General features: G+C 33.3%; 2 protein-coding genes across 2 annotated transcripts; one reads left to right on the forward strand and one right to left on the reverse strand.

Annotated features, from left to right (window-relative positions):
• The first annotated feature begins 5,273 nt into the window (after nucleotides 1-5,273).
• On the forward strand, nucleotides 5,274-11,153 carry LOC143064226 (actin, cytoplasmic-like). Its single transcript, XM_076236895.1, has 2 exons — nucleotides 5,274-5,484; nucleotides 10,097-11,153. The coding sequence occupies exons 1-2, from the start codon at nucleotides 5,359-5,361 to the stop codon at nucleotides 11,099-11,101; spliced, it is 1,131 nt and encodes a 376-aa protein (XP_076093010.1). The 5' UTR covers nucleotides 5,274-5,358; the 3' UTR covers nucleotides 11,102-11,153.
• Nucleotides 11,154-16,757: 5,604 nt separating this feature from the next.
• Nucleotides 16,758-19,145, reverse strand: LOC143064232 (actin, non-muscle 6.2). The gene is made up of 2 exons (XM_076236909.1): nucleotides 18,932-19,145; nucleotides 16,758-17,927 (listed from the first exon to the last, which is right to left on the reverse strand). The coding sequence occupies exons 1-2, from the start codon at nucleotides 19,055-19,057 to the stop codon at nucleotides 16,923-16,925; spliced, it is 1,131 nt and encodes a 376-aa protein (XP_076093024.1). The 5' UTR covers nucleotides 19,058-19,145; the 3' UTR covers nucleotides 16,758-16,922.
• Between the last annotated feature and the right edge of the window lie 7,379 nt (nucleotides 19,146-26,524).

Genomic DNA, 26,524 nt, shown 5'->3' on the forward strand with positions numbered 1-26,524 from the left:
AATAACGAAGCAATTGTTATGCCCATTTGAGAAATTTATTTCAGTAGTTCTAAAACTCACACATAATCATTGAATTAAAAAAAAAACACAAGTAAAACCTGTCAATGATTAAAAGTAGAATAACCTCAAGACACAAAATCGGGTTTCACATCATTTGGCGATTGAAAACGTCTCCATAACCAATATCGTAAAAGGAAACTCGACGAAAGTATTAGAAATATTGGTGATACAGACTTAAAACAGAAACATTAGAGTTTGCAAGATAAACCAACAATGTTATTTATAACTAAGCCATTTGTACATATTTTCTTTTAATATTTTGTGTTTTTGTTAATAATATATTGTCAAGAGCTTTAATTACCATTGATGTATATGTGACAGTTACCATGTACTATGTAGATACAACCACAGACACTAAACTGTACAGACATATAGAGAAGCCGTATTTATATTTATTCAATTTCAAAAATATTTCATATTTTTTAGCCCTTACATTTAACGACCTCCCAACATGTTTAAAGTTGATATTATTAGTTACATAGTGTGCTAGTGACCTAATGCGGTATATATGGGGTCAGTAAATTCCATATGGGATGAGGGCGAAGCTCGACGTGTGAAATTTAGACTAGTGACCTATCAAAATGAGCAAGTCTTCAATACTGTAAGCATTACAGCAGATTTCATTGAGTATGTAGCCAAAGGTAGTATCTTTGGTTAGCTTGCTTGTTAGCTGAACTGTGAATTCATTATCAGTCAGGTATACTACCCTTCTTTTGAAGTAGCCTAGTCCAACAGACAGATAGATTGGTTATCTGCCGGACTAGTCTACTCTTAAAGGAGGATAGTTTACCTGACCTAACAATGACTTCACGGTTCAGCTAACAAGCAAGCTAACCAACGATATTACCTTTGAATACACACTCAATGAAATCCGCTGTAAGAAACTACTTCCATTGACCCTACAAAAACAGATACCAACAATAACAACTTGTTAGGTTTAAATGTGTTTTATGAATTTATTTCAATCTTAATCATCACTTTCTTCGTCTGTTGAAACCTTTACGATTCTTTTCTCAGTACCGTTTTGTTTTTATAAAGGGACGTAACACCACTACTAACCGTGTATGAAATAAGCCCAGCCTCCCTAATAACTTATAAGGAATGTAAAGGGACGTAACACCACTACCAACCGTGTATGAGATAAGCCCCGCCTCCCTACTAACCTAATATGAAATATACACGGTCTCCACGAGGGCGCTTTTAACCAATCATATTCCTAGAAATGTATAGGAGGTAAGATAATCATATGTTCCAAGACGGGAGCCTGCAGTCCAGTGGTTGTCGTCGGTCATGACTGTCCATCTTTTTTTTTCGTAAAACGTTTTTGTTATAAGTTATAAAAAAAGAAAAGGAGATATGTGTTATGATTGCCAATGAGATGACTATCCACCAAAGTGGATGTAAATAATTATATGCAATCGTATACAGCCTTTAACAATGAGACACATTCATACCGTATAGTCGGCTATAAAAGGCCCCGACATGAAAAATAGGAAATAAATTAATTGAGAAAACTAACGGCTTAATTTATAACAAAACAATTCATGAAAAACAAATATGACAGACGTGAACCAACGACAACCACTGAGCTACAGGCGCCTGACTTGGGACAGGCACATCATTAAATAATGCAGCGGGGTTAAACACGTTTGCGAGCGCTCGACCCTCCCATAACCTGGGACAGAACTATAGAAATAAGTTGAAAAAGGCTCAACTCATTAGATCGATACATAGAAAAACATAAAACAAAAACATGGACGTGGCTTGGTATATATCCATTCATAATCCCTTACAACAAAAATACACTAAGTACTGATCTGAAAGAACATGTACTCATAGCTACTGACAGCTAGTCAAAAGCCTATAACAACTTATAAAAAATCATGTATCTAAGTCTTTTTAAAACTAAAATAGCAATCGGTACACATCCAACATCCAATGGATTTAGTGTAAAGACGTCATTTACAGTCGGAGAAAAATATGATCTTGTGCAATGTCAAAATATAGGTATCGACAGATTGTTGAAAGTAGATACGTATATCATATTTAGTATTTTTTTAATTTTCTGATAACAAAATCAATATTTATACTAATAAAATAGTATTCACAGGTTTAATTACAGTGTTGAATACGTAACCTTTTAGAATAAGTTTATTCAAAGTATTAATAAGATTACCCGGATCGTATCCAATTTTTTTCGGGCTCGATTAACAACATTACCGTAAAATTTAGGATGTGCTTTTTCCGTCTGAAATAAGTTTTCTTCGGGAACAGCCAAACTTGCAAACCAAATCTGTGTATCTATGGAAGAATTTAGTAAAGGTTTAAAGTAATCTGTGGTAATGAAATCCCTAACCAGCAATACAGAGATTGCGGTCATTAAAATTTAAAAAAAAAGCCACTGCAAACACGGGCATAACGAACGAGTTAGGATATATAAACACCATAAGATTGTGCTAGAAGAACATCACCGTTCAAAAAAGGAAAATTAACAATATATAGGGAAAGAAAAATCATTCATTTTGTCATAATTTTTGGTGTAGAGTTTCTGGTTTAATTATGAAATGTCTAAATCTATAGGGATAAACACTCATTACTGTAAAATTTGATTTTTTAAGGTAAGATCCTGTTGTGAATTTCGACCGTATATATTAAAAGATTTTTTGATTAAAATTAAACAAAAACAATATCATCAAGATAATGGTATGTGTTGTTGAACTTTTCAATTACTAGTAAATGAAATTTAGACGGGTCTTTACTTGGATTGGCCATAAATTGTGATTCAAAATAGGAAAGGAAAAAGTCTACTATTAAAGGGGCACAATTGATACCCATAGGAATACCTACAATCTGTCGACAAACTGTATTGCCGAAACGTACATAAATGTTGTTAAGGAGAGAATTTCTGGCTTTAATATATAATCATCTCATTACATCTCAAGTAAGTATATCTAGATTATAAGAAGATGTGATATAAGTGCAAATGAGACAACTCTCCATCCAAGTATATCTAGTATATTTACCCTTCTTGTTTGAGAAGACGGCTTTATAAGAGTTGCAGCAAATAAATTTGAAACCAGATCTATCGAACGACCATATTAAAGTAGGAAAACTTTTTTTGATAAGATTGTGTGGACGTTTAGTGTATAGAGGAGAAAAGTCAAAATTGTTAGCCAAATTAAATGGACCATTTAAAGCATGTCATTTGTTTAATAAAATGCTTCGCAGAGCGCAGCCTGATACGACCGCAGAGGTCGAACATTGAACAATAGGGGCAAATTTGGACACAATATTCATGCTTGATACTGTCTGAATTTGGATTGTGATCAAATGTTTTACATAATATAGGTTTCTGACACAAAATAAATGTGGTCAAAGATCTAACAAATCTATTGCGCAATACTGTGCAATTGAATGCAAAATAAATTTTGAAGAAAAAAAATATGAATCCCTTTAAAGAATTGACCCCACCCCCTTAACTTTTAGAAACCCCACTTGGAGCAATAATCCCCAATTCAATCCCAGCCTTTCCTTTGTAGTAAGGAATCTTGTACGATTGCAGAGAGATCCATACACTTAAACACAAGTTATTGTCTCGAAACTAGGAAAATGCTTGTTTTTGACCCTTAATTCCTACATGTTTTGGGGAAATTAACCCAAAACTCTATCCCAACCTTTCCTGTGTTATATAGAACCATGTGGTACAATGTCAGAGAGATATATACACTTACACACAAGTTATTGTCTGGAAACTAGAAAAAATCTCTTTTTTTTGCCCCTTTTGGGCCCCTAATTCCTAAACTGTTGCCCCCATGACCCCTAAAATGAATCCCAACCTTTTACGTGTGGTATTAAACATTGTTGTACAATTTCAGAGCAATAGAAATACTAATACACAAGTTATTATCCTGAAACTAGAAAAGATAAAACATAAGATATCTCATATAATATATAAGATATCTTATAAAGCATATAAGATATCTTATAAAGAAAATTATATGAGATATCTTATAAATTATATGAGATATCTTATAAATTATATAAGATATCTTATAAACTTTATAAGATATCTTATCTTATATACTTTATAAGATATCTTATATAGTTTATAAGATATCTCATATAATTTATAAGATATCTCATATAATTTTCTTTATAAGATATCTTATATAATTTATAAGATATCTCATATAATTTTCTTTATAAGATATCTTATATACTTTATAAGATATCTTCTAAAGTTTATAAGATATCTTATAAAGTTTATAAGATATCTTATAAAGTTTATAAGATATATTATAAAGTTTATAAGATATCTTATATAATTTATAAGATATCTCATATAATTTATAAGATATCTCATATAATTTTCTTTATAAGATATCTTATATAATTTATAAGATATCTCATATAATTTTCTTTATAAGATATCGTATATACTTTAGAAGATATCTTATATACTTTATAAGATATCTTCTAAAGTTTATAAGATATCTTATAAAGTATATAAGATATCTTCTAAAGTTTATAAGATATCTTATAAAAACTGGATTATATAAGATATCTTATATATTATATGAGATATCTTATATATTTTATGAGATATCTTATATATTATATGAGATATCTTGAAGTTAGAATAAATAGTAAAATGGCTTGCCATAGTGGACGATATTTTTTATATATTTTATTTTTATGAAGTTTATGATCTTCAGATTTGTCAATTTGAGGGAACAGTCTCTGGTGACAAAAGTCTGTAGTTTTCTCGGTCGTATTGTATCACATTTTTCATGTCGAGGACTTTTAAAGCCGATTATACGGATCGTGTTTTTATCATTGATGAAAGCCGTAATTTGAAGTTTTTTTGTCTGATTGGCAGACTTATAACATCTTCTTATTATCATCATTTATCCGTTTTACTTCGCTTTTAAAACTCCAAATTGGCAATCGCGACAGTAGTAATTCTTCAAATCGGTAAATATCCATTACTGTTATTCCTTTACGTAAACGTACCTAAATCATTGAATTAGATACTAAAATTGGTCCATTTACTGGGTTTTAACGCATCGTTATCTAATAATCCATTCTTTCAAATTTGTCTAATGTATACATGTATTTTACATATGGACATACTAAATAAGTGCGTAAGTTTATTTATTTTTATTTCCGACAACGGATATTTATCAAGTTTTGAGCGGAAACTACGTGAAAAAAATGTAAATTTAGTTTTGCCAAAGTCCTTCTTTTTCTAGAAAGATACTTGACATTGTTTTTGATAGAGTAACTATAAATTATACCATGTCAGAGGAAGATGTAGCAGCGTTGGTTATTGACAATGGATCTGGAATGTGTAAAGCTGGACTTGCAGGAGATGATGCTCCAAGAGCTGTATTTCCATCCATTGTTGGAAGACCCAGGCATCAGGTTTGCAAACTACTTTTTTTTCTTATAAGAAGGATCGTTTAAACTTGAAAGTCATCGGCCATAAAACATGTCTGCGGCCTTTAAATTTTTTTAATAGAATCAACCTAACAAAAATAATATAAACAGATAACCTATTACATATTACATTTAAATTAAACAAATTAAAGAAAGATGTTTTGACTTTTTCTAATGATGCAGTCTAATATTTCATCACAAAACACATATTTTGAGAATACGTTTCTCTGCATTTTATTCAAAATATGCCACGTCAACAATTCTGTATTTATTTCTCGACATCAAATTATGCCATCGTCGATAATTCAGTTATTATTGCTCGACATCAAATTGTGCCATCGTCAACAATTCTGTCATTATTGCTCCACATCAAATTATGCTATCGTCAACAATTTCTGTCATTATTGCTCCATATCATATAATATATATAATCGTCAACAATTCTGTCATAAATGCTCAACATCAATATGCCATCCAAAAATTCAGTCATTTTTTATATAGATCAAACTATGCCATTGTCAACAATTCTGTCTTTATTGCCCCACATCAAATTATGCCATAGTCAACAATTCTGTCATTATTGCTCCACATCAAATTATGCCATCGTCGACAATTCAGGCATTATTGCTCCACAGCAATTTATGTCATTGTCGACAATTCAGTCATTATTTCTCCACATCAAATAATTCCATCGTCAACAATTCTGTCTTTATTGCTCCACATCAAATTATGCCATTTTCAACAATTCTGGCATCAATGCTCCACATTAAATTATGCCATCGTCGACAATTCTGTCATTATAGCTCGACATCAAATTAAGCCATCGTCGACAATCCATCATTATTGCTCGACATCAAATTATGCTATCGTCAATAATTTTGTCATTATTGCTCCACAGCAAATTATGCCATCGTCAACAATTCTGTCATTATTGCTCCACATCAAATTATTCCATCGTTAACAATTCTGTCATTATTGCTCCACATCAAATTATGCCATAGTCGACAATTCAATCATTGTTGCTCGGCATCAAATTATGCCATCGTCAATGATTCTGTCATTATTGCTCGACATCAAATTATGCCATCGTCAACAATTCTGTCATTGTTGCTGCACATCAAATTATGCCATCGTCGACAATTCTGTCATTATTGCTACACATCAAATTATGCTATCGTCAATAGTTCTGTCATTATTGCTCCACATCAAATCATTCCATCGTCAATATTGCTCCACATCAAATTATGCCATAGTCAACAATTCTGTCATTGTTGCTCAACATCAAATTATGCCATCGTTAACAATTCTATCATTATTGCTCCACATCAAATTATGCCATCGTCAATAATTCTGTCATTATTGTTCCACATCAAATTATTTCATCGTCAATAATTCTGTCAATATTGCTCCACATCAAATTATGCCATCGTTAAAAATTCTGTCAGTATAAATCCACATCAAATTATGCCATTGTCGACAATTCAATCATTATGGCTCGACATCAAATTATGCCATCGTCAACAATTCTGTCATTATTGCTCCACATCAAATTATGCCATCGTCAACAATTCTGTCATAATTGCTCCACATCAAATTATGCCGTCGTCGACAATTCAATCATTATTGCTGGACATCAAACTATGCCATCGTCAACAGTTCTGTCATTTTGGCTCCACATCAAATTATGCCTTCGTTAAAAATTCTGTCATTATAACTCCACATCAAATTATGCCATCGTCGACAATTCAATCATTATTGCTCCACAACAAATTATGTCATCGTCAACAATTCTGTCATTATTGCTCCACATCAAATTATACCAACGCAACAATTCTATCATTATTGCTCCACATCAAATCATGCCATCGTCAATAATTATGTCATTTTTTCTCCACATCAAATTATGCCATCGTCAACAAATCTGTCTGTATTGCTACATATCATATTATATATATATATAATCGTCAACAATTCTGTCATAAATGCTTAACATCAATTTATGCCATCGTCAACAATTCTGTCATTATTGCTCCACATCAAATTATGTCATCGTCAATAATTCTGTCATTATTGCTCCACATCAAATTATGCTATCGTCAACAATTCTGTCATTATTGCTCCATATCATATTATATATATAATCGTCAACAATTCTGTCATAAATGCTCAACATCAATTTATGCCATCGTCAACGATCCAATCATTATTGCTCGACATTAAATTATGCCATTGTTAACAATTCTGTCATTGTTGCTCCACATCAAATTATGCGATCGTCAACAATTCAAAAAATTTTGCTCAACATCAAATTATGCAATCGTCAACAATTCTGTCATTATAGCTTGACATCAAATTATGCCATCGTCAACAATTCAATCATTATTGCTCGACATCAAATTATGCCATCGTCAACAATTCTGTCTTTATTGCTCCACCTCAAATTATACCATTTCAACAATTCTGTCATCAATGCTCCTCATTAAATTACGCCCTCGTCGACAATTCTGTCATTATAGCTCGACATCAAATTATGCCATCGTCGACAATTCAATCATAAGGGCTTGACATCAAACTATGCCATCGTCAACAATTCTGTCATTATAGCTCCACATCAAATCATGCCATCGTCAACAATTATGTCATTATTTCTCCACATCAAATTATGCCATCGTCTAAATTTCTGGTAACAATGCTCCACATTAAATTACGCCCTCGTCGACAATTCTGTCATTATAGTTCGACATCAAATTATGCCATCGTCGACAATTCAATCATTATTGCTGGACATCAAACTATGCCATCGTCAACAGTTCTGTCATTATTGCTCCACATCAAATTATGCCTTCGTTAAAAATTCTGTCATTATAACTCCATATCAAATTATGCCATCGTCGACAATTCAATCATTATTGCTCCACAACAAATTATGCCATCGTCAACAATTCTGTCATTATTGCTCCACATCAATTTATGCGATCGTCAACAATTCAATCATTATTGCTCGACATCAAATTATGCCATCGTCAACAATTCTGTCATTATTGCTCCGCATCAAATCATGCCATCGTCAACAATTATGTCGTTATTTCTCCACATCAAATAATGCCATGGTCATCAAATTGGTCATTATTGCTACATATCAAATAATTCCATCGTCAACTATTCTGTCTTTATTGCTCCACATCAAATTATGCCATTTTCAATAATTCTGGCATCAATGCTCCACATTAAATTACGCCCTCGTCGACAATTCTGTCATTAAAGCTCGACATCAAATTATGCCATCGTCGAAAATTCATCATTATTGCTCGACATCACATTATGCCATCGTAAACAGTTCTGTCATTATAGCTCCACATCAAATTATGCCTTCATTAAAAAATCTGTCATTATAACTCCACAACAAATTATGCCATCGTCGACAATTCAATCATTATTGCTCCACATCAAATTATGTCATCGTCGACAATTCAGGCATTATTGCTCCACAGCAATTTATGTCATTTTCGACAATTCAGTCTTTATTGCCCCACATCAAACTGCCATTTTCAACAATTCTGTCATCAATGCTCCACATTAAATTCTGCCCTTGTCGACAATTCTGTCATTATAGCTCGACATCAAATTATGTCATCGTCGACAATTCAATCATTATTGCTCGACATCAAATTATGCCATCGTAAACAGTTCTGTCATTATTGCTCCACATCAAAATTTGCCTTCGTTGAAAATTCTGTCATTATAACTCCACGTCAAATTATGCCATCGTCGACAATTCAATCAATATTGCTCCGCATCAAATTATACCATCGTCGACATTTCAATCATTATTGCTCCGCATCAAATTATGCCATCGTCAACAATTCTATCATTATTGCTCCACATCAAATCATGCCATCGTCAACAATTATGTCATTATTTCTCCACATCAAATTATGCCATCGTCAACAAATCTGTAATTATTGCTACATATTAAATTATGCCATCGTCGACAATTCAATCATTATTGCTCGACATCAAATTATGCCTTCATCAACAATTCTGTCATAATTGCTACACAGCAAATTATGCCATTGTCAACAATTTTGTCATTATTGTTCCACATCAAACTATGCCATCGTCAACAATTCTGTCATTATTGCTACAGATCAAATTATGCCATCGTAAACAATTCATTCATTATTGCTCCACATCAAATTATGCCATTGTCAACAATTCTGTCATTATTGCTACACATTATGTTTGCCTCAACCATATGTTATAGAACTTATACGCAGTGCTTATTACCACAAAATACAGAAAGTGGGTGGCATCACTTTTATCGTCATGAGTAATGATCCTTTATATACAAAAAATGCTACATTTTTCGTTCCTGTTCTCTAACTTTAGTTTGTCTCAACCTAATGTAATGAAAGGGTATATATATCGGAATGAAGTTTCGGATTTTTTACTTTATATTTTTTTTTCAGAAATTAATCAACAAACAAGACATAAAAACCATTCCATCATAAATTATAATCTTATATTAATGTGTAATGATTCTTTAACAAGAGGAATATTTCTAAAGTTACTCTTTTATCTTAATTTTCATATAAAGGGTGTGATGGTTGGAATGGGACAGAAAGACAGCTACGTTGGTGATGAAGCACAAAGCAAAAGAGGAATTCTTACTTTAAAATATCCTATTGATCATGGTATCGTCACAAACTGGGACGATATGGAGAAAATATGGCATCACACTTTCTTCAATGAACTCCGGATAGCACCAGAAGAACATCCAATTTTACTGACGGAAGCGCCACTCAACCCTAAAGCCAACAGAGAAAAGATGACACAGATTATGTTCGAAACCTTTAACTCGCCAGCCATGTACGTTGCTATCCAGGCCGTATTATCTTTATATGCTTCTGGTCGTACAACTGGTATTGTGTTGGACTCTGGTGATGGTGTCACCCATACCGTACCCATCTATGAAGGTTATGCCCTTCCTCACGCTATCATGAGATTGGATCTAGCTGGACGTGATCTCACAGACTATCTTATGAAAATTCTCACAGAACGTGGATATTCATTCACAACTACTGCCGAAAGAGAAATCGTACGAGACATTAAAGAAAAACTTTGCTTTGTTACCTATGATTTTGAACAGGAAATGCAAACAGCGGCGACTACTTCCTCTTTGGAAAAATGCTATGAACTTCCGGATGGACAAATAGTTACAGTCGGTAATGAGCGGTTCCGGTGTCCTGAAGTTTTGTTCCAACCTTCTTTTCTTGGAATGGAAAGCGCAGGTATCCATAACACAACATACAACAGCATTATGAAATGTGATGTCGACATCCGGAAAGACCTTTATGCAAATGTCGTTCTCTCCGGGGGATCATCCATGTTTCCAGGGATTTCTGATCGGTTGAAAAAGGAAATCAATTTATTGGCGCCACAAACTATGAGAGTTAAAGTAGTAGCTCCACCAGAAAGAAAATACTCTGTCTGGATTGGAGGGTCAATTTTAGCATCACTGTCCACGTTTCAACAAATGTGGATTAGTAAAGAAGAATACGACGAGTCTGGTCCATGTATTGTACACAGAAAATGTTTCTAACGTGTTAACTTTTCGGTTTTGTTATAATATTTAAAAAAAGTTGTAAGAATGGTTTACTGTCCAGTATTAGTAGATTTGTGAAACTATTGAAAGAGGAGGTTAATGGAATTAGAAAAAACATTTGCATTCATGATTGACACAATAAAATTAAGAATGGAAATGGGGAATACATGTCAAAGAGACAACAACCCGACCGAAGAGCCGTTAATGGGTCTTCAACGCAACGAGAAAAAATTCCGAACCCGAAGGTGGTCCTCAGCTGGCCTCTAAATAAAATTGTGTATTATTTCAGTGAAAATGGACGTCACACTAAACTCCAAAACATATTAATGAACTAAAATTGAAAAAAACATACAAGACTAACAAAGGCCAGATGCTCCTGAGGCGTTAAAATGCGGCGGGTTGAACTTGTTTTATGAGATCTCAACCCTCTCCCTATACCTCTAGCCAATGTAGAATATAGAAACACATAACAATACACACAGTATAACTCAGTTTAAAACAAACACGTTTTACAAATTACCAAATCTGGTCTTTTTCTTAATCGAGCAAACAATAAATGCAGATTCACTTTCATCATTGGATTTGCATTATAGCTCTTATGTTATAACAAAGTTTCTATCACAAGAAAAAAGAATTATACTATTATGAAAAAAGTCATTCAGACTTACGAGGGGGTATAATTATATGAAATACGCATGCAAAATATGTATTCGATCATTTTAAATACTCGAGCATATCTGATAATAGCAATTCCAGAAAACAATGTTGTACGCACGGAAATCTGTATCATACGTTTATAATTACATTAGATGTATGTTTCATTATAATACGCTATTCTGATTGGCTAACTAGCAACCTCGTGATATTCCTTAATCAATTGCATTACACAATGCAACTTTTCATTCATGATGACACGAGGTCCCACAATAAAGTGCATAGGTAAATGAAATAAAAAATTGATAAAAGGCGTGTTTTCATGATCCTATAGGTAAAAATGTAATTATAAGTATTGAATGCTTTTTTTTTAAACTTTATAGGGTTATAATAGCGTTGACCGTGCGCACATTTTTAGTATGAAGCGCTTCATACAAAATGTACTTCGGTCAACGCTTTTACACCCCAATAAATTTACAAAAAAGAGCATTCAATTCTTAACATAAACTCCTACTAAAAAAGTCATATCCATAGAATTCAGTATCATACGTTTATTAACTCTTACCGTAAAAAAGGCCATACCATGCCTGTCCCAAGTCAGGAGCCTGTAATTCAGTGGTTGTCGTTTGTTTATGTGTTACATATTTGTTTTTCGTTCATTTTTTTACATAAATAAGGCCATTAGTTTTCTCGTTTGAATTGTTTTACATTGTCTTATCGGGGCCTATTATAGCTGACTATGCGGTATGGGCTTTGCCCGTTGTTGAAGGCCGTACGGTGACCTATAGTTGTTAATGTCTGTGTCATTTTGGTCTTTTGTGGATATTTGTCTCATTGGCAATCATACCACATCTTCTTTTTTATATACCCATGGAAATCTGTATCATACTTCATTTAGATATTACAGCCGATTTCAATGAGTATGTAGCTAAAGATAATATCTTTGGTTAGCTTGCTTGCTAGCTGAACCATGAAGTCATTGTTAGGTTAGGCAAACTACCCTCCTTAAAGAGTAGACTAGTCCAACAGATAACCAATCTATATGTCAGTTAAGGACTAGGCTACATCGAAAAGAGGGTTGTATACCTTACCTAACAATGACTTCACGGTTCAGCTAGCAAGCAAGCTAACAAAAGATATTACCTTTAGCTACATACTCATTGAAATCGGCTGTAATTGATTAATTTACTTGATAATTTGACTTTGTCATAAGAAAATTGTAGTTCATCATGTTTAAAATAAATGAGATGGGGCATGATTACAATGAAACAACTATCCACCAACAAAAAACATATGCTAAGATCTTACTACGATGTTAAAATGTTATATTTAAAATATATGTTGATTTAAAAGACCAATAAGTCAATGGATCGTATTGAAGTTTTCTGGCTTTATAAACAACATTACGGTAAAAATCAAAAGATGTGATGTAAAAGTTTTTTTCAGTAACAGCCAAACTTGAAAAACAACATTTGTATTTACCTATAGTTTATGTAAGTGTCAATCTGTTGAGTAAATCCATTTCAAACTGATATTTTACAATTTGTTCAAACGATTTTGTCGTTACATCATTGTCCCAGGTTACGGTAAAAGTTGAGCACCGACACTATATGTGTAACCCCGCCAAATTTTATATGGACAGATATCTTATACGTTCAGGTATTTCACATCCAATTGTTTTGGGTAATATTCTTTACAAAGCACGACAATGTTGGCATTCACCTCAAAAGATAAAAAAAAAAATAATTTTTAAACAGACTTATTTAGAAGGGATATAGTTACGATATTGTTGTCAGGTCATTAAAGATGGCATATTTTGGCTTTAATATTGATTCACTTATAGGGTTATTGCATAGGAAATAAACACATTTATTCTAAAACCAGTTGTTTGCATGATACGGGTTATGTTCATCTCATATATATTTTATGATGGTATGATACTAAACCCCTAACGGGAGGGATAGTGCTTGATATTCATGAAGACATAATCTTTCGATCAGTTTAATTTAGGTCTGGCGCTGACATGTCAGTAACTGCTAGTACTCATTTGTTAATGTTTGTATCATTTTCATTTTGTTTTGTTTCTTTAGTTACCTATTTTTACATCAGACTCGGACTTTTTTTAAACTGAGTTTTAATTTGAGTATTGCTGTGTGTGTGTGTTTTATCTACATTGGCTAGAGGTATAGAGGAGGGTTGGGATCTAAAAAAACATGATTAACCCCGCTGCATTTTTTCGCCAGTACTAAGTCAGGAGCCTCCGGCCTTTGTTAATCTTGCATGATTTTTACTTTTAGTTCATTATATATTTCGTAGTTTAGTGTGACGTCCATTATCACTGAATAAGTACACATTTCTGTTTAGGGGCCAGTTGAAGCTCGCTTTTGCGTTCAGGATTTTTTCGTTGTATTGAAGACCATTTGGTGGCCTTCTACTGTTTACTGCTCTCTGGTCTGGTTGTTGTCTCTTTGACACATTCACCATTTCCATTCTCAATTTTATTGCCTCAGTTCAGGAGCTTTTAATATATAATGATTAGCATTCGTTGCTGCTTGTTATATATCGGTTTGTCGCTAACTATGAAGTCATAACAAAGGACGTTAGATTTTTCACTTTTTGTCTGGGATGAACGAATAGAGCGACAGCGATATACCGTGATAAAATTATCGTTGAAGGATGAATACAAAATAACTAGATGAGCTGGATTTGTAACGCGCTAGCTACAAAGGGTAACAATGCGCAGGAAGAAATGTCACCCCTACCCGGTCACATTATTTTAACTCCAATTTGACAAGCCTATGGTCTTATCCTAAAATGTAATGTGCTTAGCGGAGAGCAAACAAATGCCAATTTTCAAGTATTTGATTTGACCCAGTCGGGAGTCGAAGCCACGACTTCCACACTCGAGGCGAGTACGCAACTAGAAGACCATCGACACGGTTTTCTTTTTTGTTTTGCTTGATTTTTTTACTTTGGCATTAAGTGCCAGTCTTTGTAAGAATCAGGCAATTTAGGTAAAAATTAAAACATGATTAGAAAAAACCCACCGAGCTAATCATGCTATTTAATACTAACCATCATCCTGAGTTAAAAAGTATTAGTCTTTCGTTTGTGTGTGTCTGGTAATATCAAATAAATTGGTTAAAAAATCGGTTAGAATGATAGCAAATTACAGAGTTATCTCCCCTTATTTGTTAATTTCTAGTGCATTTCAACCAAATTGTATCTTCTATTACCAGAACAGAAAATGGAAATGAATGTTATTATTGTGCATAACTACATATTATGAACTGAAATCAATGTCAAATTGGGTGGGTTTTTTTGGGTCATGTTTTCACCACTGCCTGATTCTTAGGCAGATTGGCACTTAAAAAGCAAACAATAACAATCAATCTTCCGGACAAATTGTTTTAAATCTAAATTTTAAATTAAATGACAACATTAAATCTATACAAGATTTTATATGCAGTTCCAAATTCCAACATGGTACATTTGTAGGGGAATCAATTATTACTTCAATTGTTTTAGTACAGTTTAAAAGTTGTGGAAAATGAGGGAGAAATGCATGTTATTGGTTCTTTGATTCTTACGAAACGATTTAACTTAGGAATTGCATATATGCATGTCTTTTCACGAACCTGATACATTTGATTGCAAATTGTTGGAAATATCGTTCTTTGAGAATCTTCTCCTGTAAATCCAGCTTTGAACAGTCCAGATCCACTGTCCAACACTAAAACATTACTAGTTTTTCTCAAAACTCCTTAAAAGCTTCTAACAGATAGGATACTAGTAGTCCGAATGGAGAGACATTATGGTATAAACAGTTTTATGTTAGATACAACAGGATTAAATATATGGCAACTTAACAACAAATGGCCACACATAGACCTCGACAGTATCCAAATCCTATTGACCTTGTACCATTTAGTTATCCGCTTCCAATTGTATAACAGTTTAAAGATACTTATGACATCTTTCTTTAAACCAAATAAATGTCATTTTCATTAAAGTTATTTTATTCTAGCTGCCAGTGATATGTTCGTTTGAACTTTATTCCACTTGGAGAACAAGATTTGTTTTTTTTACTTGCAATTGCCTTTGAGCTAGCTTTTATAAACTACAAGTCTCGTGAACGGTGTTTTGTGTCTATTGTTTTATGTTTATTATATGTTTTCAACTCGTACTGAACGTTTAAGTTCAGGCAATTGCAACTGATTTTGACAGTTTGTTTAATGTTGTGCTGTTACACCACTGTCCTATGTATGGAGAGAGTTCAGCATTCACAATTTGTTTAAGTCCGCCACAATCTTTATGTCTTCCGTTGTCGATGGTTCATGTCTGTCGTTTCTGGTTTTTTTTTTTATAAATCATTTTGTTATAAATTATGAAATTATTTTTGGTTGTTACCAATAATATGGTATTGGGTTTTCTTATTGTTGAAGGTCGTACGTTGGCACATGATTGCTTACATCCACATCATTTAAACTCTAAGGGATTATTTGTATCTACACATTGATATCATTAAATATCTGTTGCGAGTCACAATGTGAACCTTGTACATTTTACATCCGATTGAGCGTGCAAACGAGCAAACAAGCTTTGTTTTATTTCGAGGTGCTGATATATTTTTATAATGTCTTTTAGTTCATTTTTTTCATCAGACCAATTCTATTTTCATTGTATACAGTTGTGTTGTGTAGCGTTGTTGGGTTTCTTTTCTTTCTTTATCCTTGTATTTTTAAAGTTATCTTGTAATTATTAAATGTATAGTTACGTTGGTGCAATGTTATTGGAATTTGCTGGTGTTTAAGTGCTCTTTGAAATCGTCATAGATACTTTTGAGTTGTTTATTAGATTTGAGATATAAATAAATCATGTTTTGGTAGTATACTAGATTTGATATATATATATATATATATATATTGGTGTTTTTGATATGAATACCAGATTTGGAAATCATTTTATAATTCTGATCATGACAATTCATAAAAAACCATTGTAAATCAACTATCTTTTTTTATTTGTGTCCTAATCATAAATACAATATTGTATAGGTACATGTAATTAAAGAACAGTCACCAATGGCCACTTGCTTGTGTTCATGTCTCAAACTGTCTTACGATAAATGTTTTCAAAATGTTATTAAACTTGAGTTATTTGTTTAGAAACATTTCCTGTGGACGATGGATGGACCGGACTCGTCATATTCCTGTTTACTGATCCACATCTGTTGGAAGGTTGAGAGTGAAGCCAAGATGGAACCACCGATCCATACGGAATATTTCCTTTCTGGTGGAGCAATAATCTTGACTTTCATTGTTGGTGGAGCCAATGCAGATATTTCCTTTTGCATACGGTCAGCAATACCTGGGTACATGGTGGTACCACCAGACAAAACCACATTAGAGTACAAGTCTTTACGGATATCAACATCACATTTCATGATACTGTTGTATGTTGTTTCATGGATACCTGCAGTTTCCATTCCGATGAATGATGGTTGGAACATGGTCTCTGGGCATCTGAATCTTTCGTTACCAATAGTGATGACTTGTCCGTCGGGTAACTCGTAGCTCTTCTCCAATGATGATGATGATGCGGCTGTGGACATTTCTTGTTCAAAGTCTAGTGCTACATAGCATAATTTTTCTTTAATGTCTCTGACGATTTCTCTCTCGGCTGTGGTGGTGAATGAATACCCACGTTCGGTCAGAATTTTCATGAGGTAATCTGTCAGGTCCCGTCCGGCAAGATCCAATCTCAAGATAGCGTGAGGAAGGGCATAACCTTCATAGATTGGCACAGTGTGGGATACACCATCTCCAGAGTCCAACACGATACCAGTTGTACGACCAGAGGCATACAGGGACAATACAGCTTGGATTCCTACATACATGGCTGGGCAGTTAAAGGTTTCAAACATAATCTGGGTCATCTTTTCTCTGTTGGCTTTAGGGTTGAGTGGAGCCTCTGTCAGTAAAACGGGATGTTCTTCTGGTGCTACACGGAGTTCATTGTAGAAGGTGTGATGCCAGATTTTCTCCATATCGTCCCAGTTTGTGACAATTCCGTGTTCAATTGGGTATTTCAAAGTTAGGATTCCTCTCTTACTCTGTGCTTCATCACCGACGTAACTGTCTTTCTGTCCCATACCAACCATTACGCCCTGTAATATGAATAGTGTGTTATTTTTAAATGATTAACTAACAGAAACTACAGACAAACGATCATAAACTGCATATACAATGTCATATCAACTATGCAAAATATTAGTAAAATGCATGGCATTTAGAAAGGTCAACACGAAGTAGGTTTATTTTTCTTGAAAGTGATAAACTGTTTATGACTCAAAAATATCGAATACCGATATGAAAGTGTCAATTGTCGCGTTTTAAAACGAATGCACATATATTATACTCAGTGTACAAAAACATTTACAAAATGGTGCAGACATTTTAAAAGGATCTATAGGTCCTCTTAATGAATGTAATAAAGTCGTTCGAAGCCTTTATTCCGGTTCTAGATATAATTCTTAAACTAATATTTAATTGAAGGACGATTAAATTGGTTTAAGTAGGGATATATGATTTAAGAGCATTCGGCGGTAATGGATATTCTGAACAAATAACAAATATATCAAATTAATTGTCCCTGTTTTGTATGGCAAAAAAAATATACATTTATTTTTTACACAGTATGATTAATTTTTTGTATCTTGCTGAAAGACATAAACTATAGGTTAACACTGATTCTGCAATTTCATCTGTGACGGAAGCTTAAATTTAAACGAGAAATTGTTCAATTAAGGAAACTTAATGCAGGAAATCAGTATTTGAATATACAAAGAGAATACACAGTGCATTATATATCATTTATTCAAGTTATCTATGCATAAAAAAAAATGCTTAAAGGAAATTACATTTTTTTGTTATTAGACTTATTTATTTCCTTTTTCATAGATATCGGGGACAACTTCGGAAGTATACACAAACGACATAAATCTATCTATATGTATAATTTTATGTAGTTCTTCATTCAAGAAAATGATAATATGAAGTGTTTGAGCTAGTCGATAGTTGCGTGTGAATAATTATTGTAAGCATCTCAGTAGGCCCTTAAAATATTAAAAAGCATTTAAAATTAAAGTAATAAAGTGCGACTTTCACATACCTGATGTCTGGGTCTTCCGACAATGGATGGAAACACAGCTCTTGGAGCATCATCTCCTGCAAATCCAGCTTTACACATTCCAGATCCATTGTCTACAACTAAAGCGGCTACGTCGTCGTCACACATTTTCCTTACAAACTAGAGGTACTAACAGATAGGAGAGTTGACAATCTGAATGATGAGAAATACCGGCATGCACAGTTTTATTAAGACACAAAAGGATTAAATGGTTTTACAATACAATATATGACCATATACGGCACTCGACAGTGTCCACATCCGATTGTCCGTGCGTCATTTTGGTATCCTGTTTATTTTGTCAGTAAATGTCTTAAGATACTTAATGTATCCTTCTTTACAACAAATCCATGTCATTGTGTAGACAAATCTGTTTGTTTCACATACATTGCAAGTTACATAACTGTTTTGAACTTTACAAGTTGAAAATGCAAATCGGAAAAATTAGCGCAAGTAACAGCGCATAATTTAATTTTCAAAGTACTACCGTGACCGAATTGGCGGGGATCTCTATCTTTGGGATAGCAAGTCACTAATTTAGAAACTAAGCTTCTCCACTATACAGTTTATGTAGCTAAGGCTTGTTGTGTCGGGGTTAGAAAACGGGTCATATGAAGTATTTTAAAGGATATGTTTTGCTCTACCGATAAATTCGTACATAAAAAAACACTTTTAATTATGTTTAACATAGACATAGGCGATTGAGAAAATATTAGATAATTTTAAAAAATGATAAGAAACGAAAAACATGTATTTTAGATAGGTCGATTAAACATATTCGTACTAATATATCACGATGTTACTGGGGATCGTATTTGTAGTTTATATCGGCGAAAACAATATGACCTTATTATCAATATGATTAAACTTTACAAACATAAAAACCACAAAGCACTTGAAAGAATAAAAGTCATAACATAAAATAATAACTTTAAAAAAATTCCTGATTTTCCTGTTAAATGAATGCGCGCAAATGAAATGGCGACGAGTAGCAAATATAATGCACCGAGTATAATATATATGATTACTAGTAGCTTGAATAAAGTCCATTTACAACAATATATGTGCTTATCTTATACACAAGGGGAATTTTATATTTTATCTTGAAGTGTTTTCAAAATAGACCTGTACAACAAATTTGCATATTGTTCCTTGAAAAACAAATATTGTCTGAAATATTTAAGAAATGAACATAAGAGTGGAAATAAAATATAATATGTTATAGGTTAACATCTCGGGTGTCTCTAAGTATAGTGTCAACTCGCTAAAGTTCATTAGAGAGTCATTTGCCTCAAATAGTCTTTAAATAAATGCGGAAGCATTTTCTGATTTTAAACGTTAAAACTAAAAGAGAATTAAAATGAGATCAAACTAATCCAGTCAGGTACTACATTTTAAGACAAGATGCAAAATATGTATGCAACGTACGTTACTATTAACAATTTGATTGTTCAATGTCTCAAATGTGCTATAATTAGTATCTATACTTATAGGAAGTAAACCTTTACCGAGAAGTGATGTTTGAGCAATTGACATCGTTTAATTGCCGTTATAAGAAGAATATTTCGTCGAGTGAATCTTATAGTGTTATATATAGATATAAGAAAACGTGGTATGAGTGCCAATGAGACAACTCTCCATCCAAGTCACAATTTGTAAATGTTCAGTAGTTTGTCGTTTGATGATGTGGTTAATAAGTGTTTCTCGTTTTTATACGCCGTCTTTTAGACGGGACGTATTCTGGTATACCTTTCAGTGGCGTAGCCAGGGTTGAAATGATATGGATGTTTCGCCGAGCGGAGCGAGGCGAAAATAAATTTTGACCTTTTTATGCAGAAAAATATTTTTTATTTAAGCACATGTACTCCCCCAGAATCCGACACTAGTTAGATTTTTGTTTAAATTCAAAATACCTACCAATTCATATATTTTTAACCAAATTTTATTGTTTCCTCGAAACTACCATCATTCAATTCGTTAATATTTGATGTAAAGTTTCCCACCCAATCTTATATTTGACATATCAAAAACGGACCTCATTACAGCGGCACTTCTGTAAAATTTAGGAACTTCGGAATATAGGAACTGAAGTGACTTCTCTTTCCAGGAATTTGAGTTTACAACCTTGGGTTTTTGGTTTTTGATTACTGAGCTAAACGCTTTGCAGGAGACATAAAAATACCGGGCGTCCGATCGTCTGGTTTTGTTAGCACTCTCATGTGTCAGGGGCGGATGCAGGAATTTTCGAAAGGGGGGGGGGTGCTAACCCAGGCTAACCCAGGGCAAAGGGGGGGTGCAAAACATATGTCCCGATACAAATGCATTGATCGGCAAAAATAAAGGGGGGTGCGCACCCCCGGAACCCCCCCCCCCCTGGATCCGCCACTGTGTGTACACTTTTTGTTAGATTAAATGAAACTCATATCTTAAGCAATGTCTTTGACAATTTGGAAAATAAGTCGTAATCAAATATTTTTAACCAGTTATGGCCCTTTAAAATATAAATTGTAATGGAAATCACATTTCATTTGCTGTGAAGCTTTTATTTCTCTTAAGATATTGAAAAGAAAAAAGAAAAAGAAAATAGTGCTTTTTTAGTTATAATGCCTTGCTCCTAATTGCCCTTTGATAGATAAAATATGACATATAATGTTAAGCTGCTGCTATTTTTATTTTATTTTTGTCAAAATGATGTGGATGCTTGAGCATCCGAGCATACATGCAAGCTACGCCACTGCCTTTGTCCGTCCGTCTGTCCGTCCGTCCGTCGTCCACACTTCGGACAATAACTCAAAAACACTTTCACCAATTTCCATGAAACTTAAGTGAATTGTTTATATCTATTGACGTAAGCTCCCTTTCGTTTTTTTATAATTTCAGATTTTAATTTTGGATTTATGGGGCTTTATTCATAAAAAAGGGGGGATTTTCAACACTTTGGACAATAACTCAAACAGGCTTTCACCAATGTCCATGAAACTTTGGTGAATTGTTTATATCTATTGATGTAAGCTCCCTTTCAATTTTTATAAATTTCAGATTTTAAGTTTTGGATTTATGGGGCTTTATTCATAAAAAAAGGGGGATTTTCAACACTTCGGACAATAACTAAAAAAATGCTTTCACCAATGTCCATGAAAACTTTGGTGAATTGTTTATATCTATTGATGTAAGCTCCCTTTCAATTTTTATAAATTTCAGATTTTAAGTTTTGGATTTATGGGGCTTTATTCATAAAAAAAGGGGGATTTTCAACACTTCGGACAATAACTCAAAAAGGCTTTCACCAATGTCCATGAAACTTTGGTGAATTGTTTATATCTATTGATGTTAGCTCCCTTTCAATTTTTATAAATTTCAGATTTTACATTTCCGTGTTATGAATTTTTATGCTTAAAAAAGGGGGGATTTTCCAATTTTGGGACAATAACTAACACTTTCACAAAATTTTATGCAACTTTGATAAATTGTTTATATCTATTGACATAAGCTCCATTTCCATTTTTATAAATTTTAGATTTTACGTTTTCTTTTAAGGTAACACGATACCGAATGACGTTACGCCACGAGTTATCGTTCCTGACGTTATCGAATAACGTTCACACATACAAGCCAATGCAGCAAAGTGATTACATAATAAAGAAAAAAATATTTTTGATAATCATAACTATGTGACATTTTTAACGGTTACTTTTTCTAAATACAGAGTGCCGAGAGTTTTGATGCAATACGTAACGGTTAACTTTTCGACATAGATTGTTTTATAGTTTTCCGGCAATTCTTCTGCTCATTGTTAACCTTTAAAAATGTATTACTTTACATTTACTTTTAATTCATATTCTGTTTCTTTAATATTTTAGCATCTGCACGATTTATCTATATATGTTCTTATGCAAAATAGACTGAGTTTTATCACTTTATTTTACCCTTAAGTTAGTTTATTTTTGCAATAAAAACTTTTTCATGATGCACGCCGTATCCCAATGAAATTTTTTTGAAAATAGAAATCTTGTCTATAGAAACTTAGGATGATGTGTAAAAAAACGGGGAATTGTAAAACTATTAATTCGTGTTAAAATGGTCGTCAAAAACACCGCTCGGGCAAAATGGAAAAAGGAAATTTATCTGGATGAGAATACGGATAGAATAAGGCAAAAAAGCACAATACAAGAAGACTTTGAAACTCATACAGAAAATAGTTTGTTAGTATGGAATGTAGAAAAGTGGTTAAACTTGGTTATTTTGCCGAATAACATTTCCTGTGTTCCAAGTGTAAACATTCTCATTGGTCTGTACAGAGTAAATCCGATATACTTTCGGAAACATTTTAAAAATAAAGTGCTAGCTTCGTAATATCATAGACCAAGTCTACACAGGACAGACAGCAACATAAGAATGAGGCCCGAGAAAGTTACCGTAGGCTGAGAAATACATTTTGAACTTGATTCGGCAAACATTTAAAAAAAATAAAATCAGGTCCCGTTAGAGTCTGATTAATGCCAGTCCCAAGTATCCACTTGCATCTATAAATATTTTTGTGTGATTTGAGTTGGAAATGATGTACATGTACAAGATCGGAGACAAAATGACTGATAGATAATTAACATAGTTGCCTTTTTAGGTCATGGGTGGCATATTGCGTATCATGCGCTAAAGCGCAGCCGTTTATTTTATCATGTATTGATTAGACCGTTGGTTTTCCCGTTTGAATGGTTTTACACTAGTAATTTTTAGGGCCCTTTATAGCTTGTTGTTCCGTTTTAGCCAAGACTCCGTGTTGAAGGTTGTACTTTGACCTATAATGGTTTACATTAACAAAGTGTGACTTGGATGGAGAGTTGTCTCATTGACACTCATACCACCATGAGTGTGTGTTTTTGTGTGTGAGGGGAAGGTCATTTACAGGTTAACATTATATTTTTTTTATTTCGCACAAGACAGATTACAGTAAATTTCAAATACTGATAACCGATCAGGCAATTTGGATTATCTTAAATGAGAAAACAAAATACAGTGAATTCAAAAACAAAAAAATAAAAGAATTAACAAGGGTCATTTTTTAACAAAAACAGTTTACAACAATAGGTTCAATTGTAAGAAAACCGATAACAGTCAAAAACAGCTACAACAGCACATATAACTTCAAAATAACCGTATTAAAAGACAAGAATTGTCCGTCTCCAATTGGATTGTAACTATATACGTGATTACAATGTTCGTTTAGCTAGTTCAAAGCAAAACATTTTATAGTGCTGTATATATATACACTATTTTCATGTATTTTTGTTTTGAAATAATTGTTATCAAAACCATCTTAGTATTACTATCCTTATTTTGGTGACATGGTTTGAGCTATAAATATGAGCAATTCTATATGCAAATCCATCAGTCCAGAATTTGGATTATTACTCAGTTAAAAAACATGGTTTATCTCCAATAGAAATATATGGATGAATTTCTAAAAAAAAAAGCATTGTTTGTGGTGAAGTGTTCTATCTCCAGAAAAGGAGGTGTTTTATTTGTGTAAGTTGCTTGTCAATAAAAAAAACCTAAGGAAAACGTTACCTTTCATGCACGTAAACTTGATTCCTATATCATATATATGCCTCTACATATTATTGCAGAATAAAATAAAGGGTTTTGTTTTTAATATACTGCTAGTTATTCCGGCCAAACAAAGTCATAACAATATTTTGTACCACTATCAATTGGAGTCTGTTGTCCTTTTAAATATCCAAAAACCTTCTCTTTTGACAACTTTAGTTAACTAAAAACCTGGTTAACTGAACACCAAACTTGGTATCCAGCATTCTTCGAAAACAAGTGGGAATGGACTTTTTTTCTTTAACCAACTAATGCGGAATTCTGCCTTATACAATAAGCTGACATCAATATACAAATGTGATACGTAATGGTTAACCAAATTTTGGCTAAACTTCTCCCATAAACGGACACTTATATGAAAATGACAGAATGTACGACATCATAGGAGTCTCGCATTAGCAGATATATAAGATCTAGTTTCGGTGATAAATTTCATAAACTCGCCGTTTCGATAATTTTTTCACAGAGTTTTGTCAGATTTTGGAGGTGGTTTGATTTTGTTATATATAGAAACATTAACAAATCTAACTTCTAACTTCTAACTTCTAGCTTCTAGTATTATCATGGTTGAGATAATTGTGAACTGATTAGAGGTAAGGCTGGATCCTGGGAATCTGAATATTGTCCATTGTGGGGATGTTTGGTTCAAAAGAGAAATGTATAAAAGGACAAGTTCCAGTATAGGCTCATTTCGGCATAAAATTCAAAGAACATCGCAAGACATTTTTTAAAGACAAAAGTGTGTATTAAAGTTGATTCAAATATTTTATTTAAAAATTATTAACAGATTTGGTCATTAAAAACGCTCAAATTCAAGCTTTATAGCCTTTCATATGAAAAATCTTTCAAATATGCATAAAACGTCACTTTTCAGATTTTGTCTAAAATATTAATAGCCGCATTCGTGTTCAGTCTCAAACTTTATATATAAACAAAGAAGATGTGGTATAACTGCCAATGAGACAACTCTCCACAAGAGACCAAATGACACAGAAACTAACAGCTATAGATCACCGTACAGCCTTCAACATTGAGCAATGCCCATACCGCATAGTCACTCAGCTATAAAGGTCCCGAAATGACAAATCTAAAACAATTCAAACGAGAAAACTAACGGCCTAGTTTATATACAAAAAATGAACGAAAAACAATTATGGAACATATCAACACACGACAACCACTGAATAACAGGCTCCTGTATATATTGTATGTATTAGTATCAACAACAAAAAAATTAAATATTTAGACTGAACACATTTAGACTGATGGGGACACAAAGGCGGCAACTTTCATTTTAAACAAAAACCGTCTTTAAACTTGCGCAAATGCTACAATTGTGAAGGTTTCAATAATTTTGCATATGTTATTGATGCTAAAACCCGATGTTTGTGCATAGCATTGTCAAAAATAGTCCATATTTAACTAACAAAAGTATTCTACTTTCCAATAAATAGCTAAAAATTTACATTTCAACAACTTTGTAAACTGCAATATTTGGGGGCCAAAAAAAGGCCTAACCGGATCTACTATTTCGGGTTCAGATTGTTGGATATAACAAGAAACTCTACGTCACATGTTATGTTTAACGGTTCTATGTTTAATTTTTGTTATAAATGAGTTTCTTGTCTTATTTGGCTTTTATTATAATTCAGTTAGTCTGAATATTGTAGTATTTCTTCTCACTACCATGGTCTGGTCCTATCAGTTCATTCGTCTAAGCAATGTTCAGTTTAAATGATATACTCCATTGACTGATGACAGCTGCTGCTTATTGTACAGACGTTTGGATTGACACATTGTCAAGACGTTCGTATTTACACATCGTCGGTTTGACGTTTTGGTTGACACATCGTCAGTTAGACGTCCAGATTGACTACATCGTCGGTTAGACGTTTGGATTGAAACATCGTCGGTTAGCGGTATATGGATTGACACATTGTTGGTTAGACGTTCGGATTGACACATCGTCGG

Source organism: Mytilus galloprovincialis, chromosome 1, assembly GCF_965363235.1.
Source record: "Mytilus galloprovincialis chromosome 1, xbMytGall1.hap1.1, whole genome shotgun sequence".
NCBI classification, from domain to species: domain Eukaryota; kingdom Metazoa; phylum Mollusca; class Bivalvia; order Mytilida; family Mytilidae; genus Mytilus; species Mytilus galloprovincialis.

Coding starts and splice junctions, on each gene's coding strand:
- LOC143064226 (XM_076236895.1), top strand. CDS start 5,359: ATGTCAGAGGAAGATGTAGCAGCGTTGGTTATTGACAATGGATCTGGA. Junction 5,485..10,096: donor TTGGAAGACCCAGGCATCAG/GTTTGCAAACTA, acceptor TTTCATATAAAG/GGTGTGATGGTTGGAATGGG.
- LOC143064232 (XM_076236909.1), bottom strand. CDS start 19,057: ATGTGTGACGACGACGTAGCCGCTTTAGTTGTAGACAATGGATCTGGA. Junction 17,928..18,931: donor TCGGAAGACCCAGACATCAG/GTATGTGAAAGT, acceptor TTCATATTACAG/GGCGTAATGGTTGGTATGGG.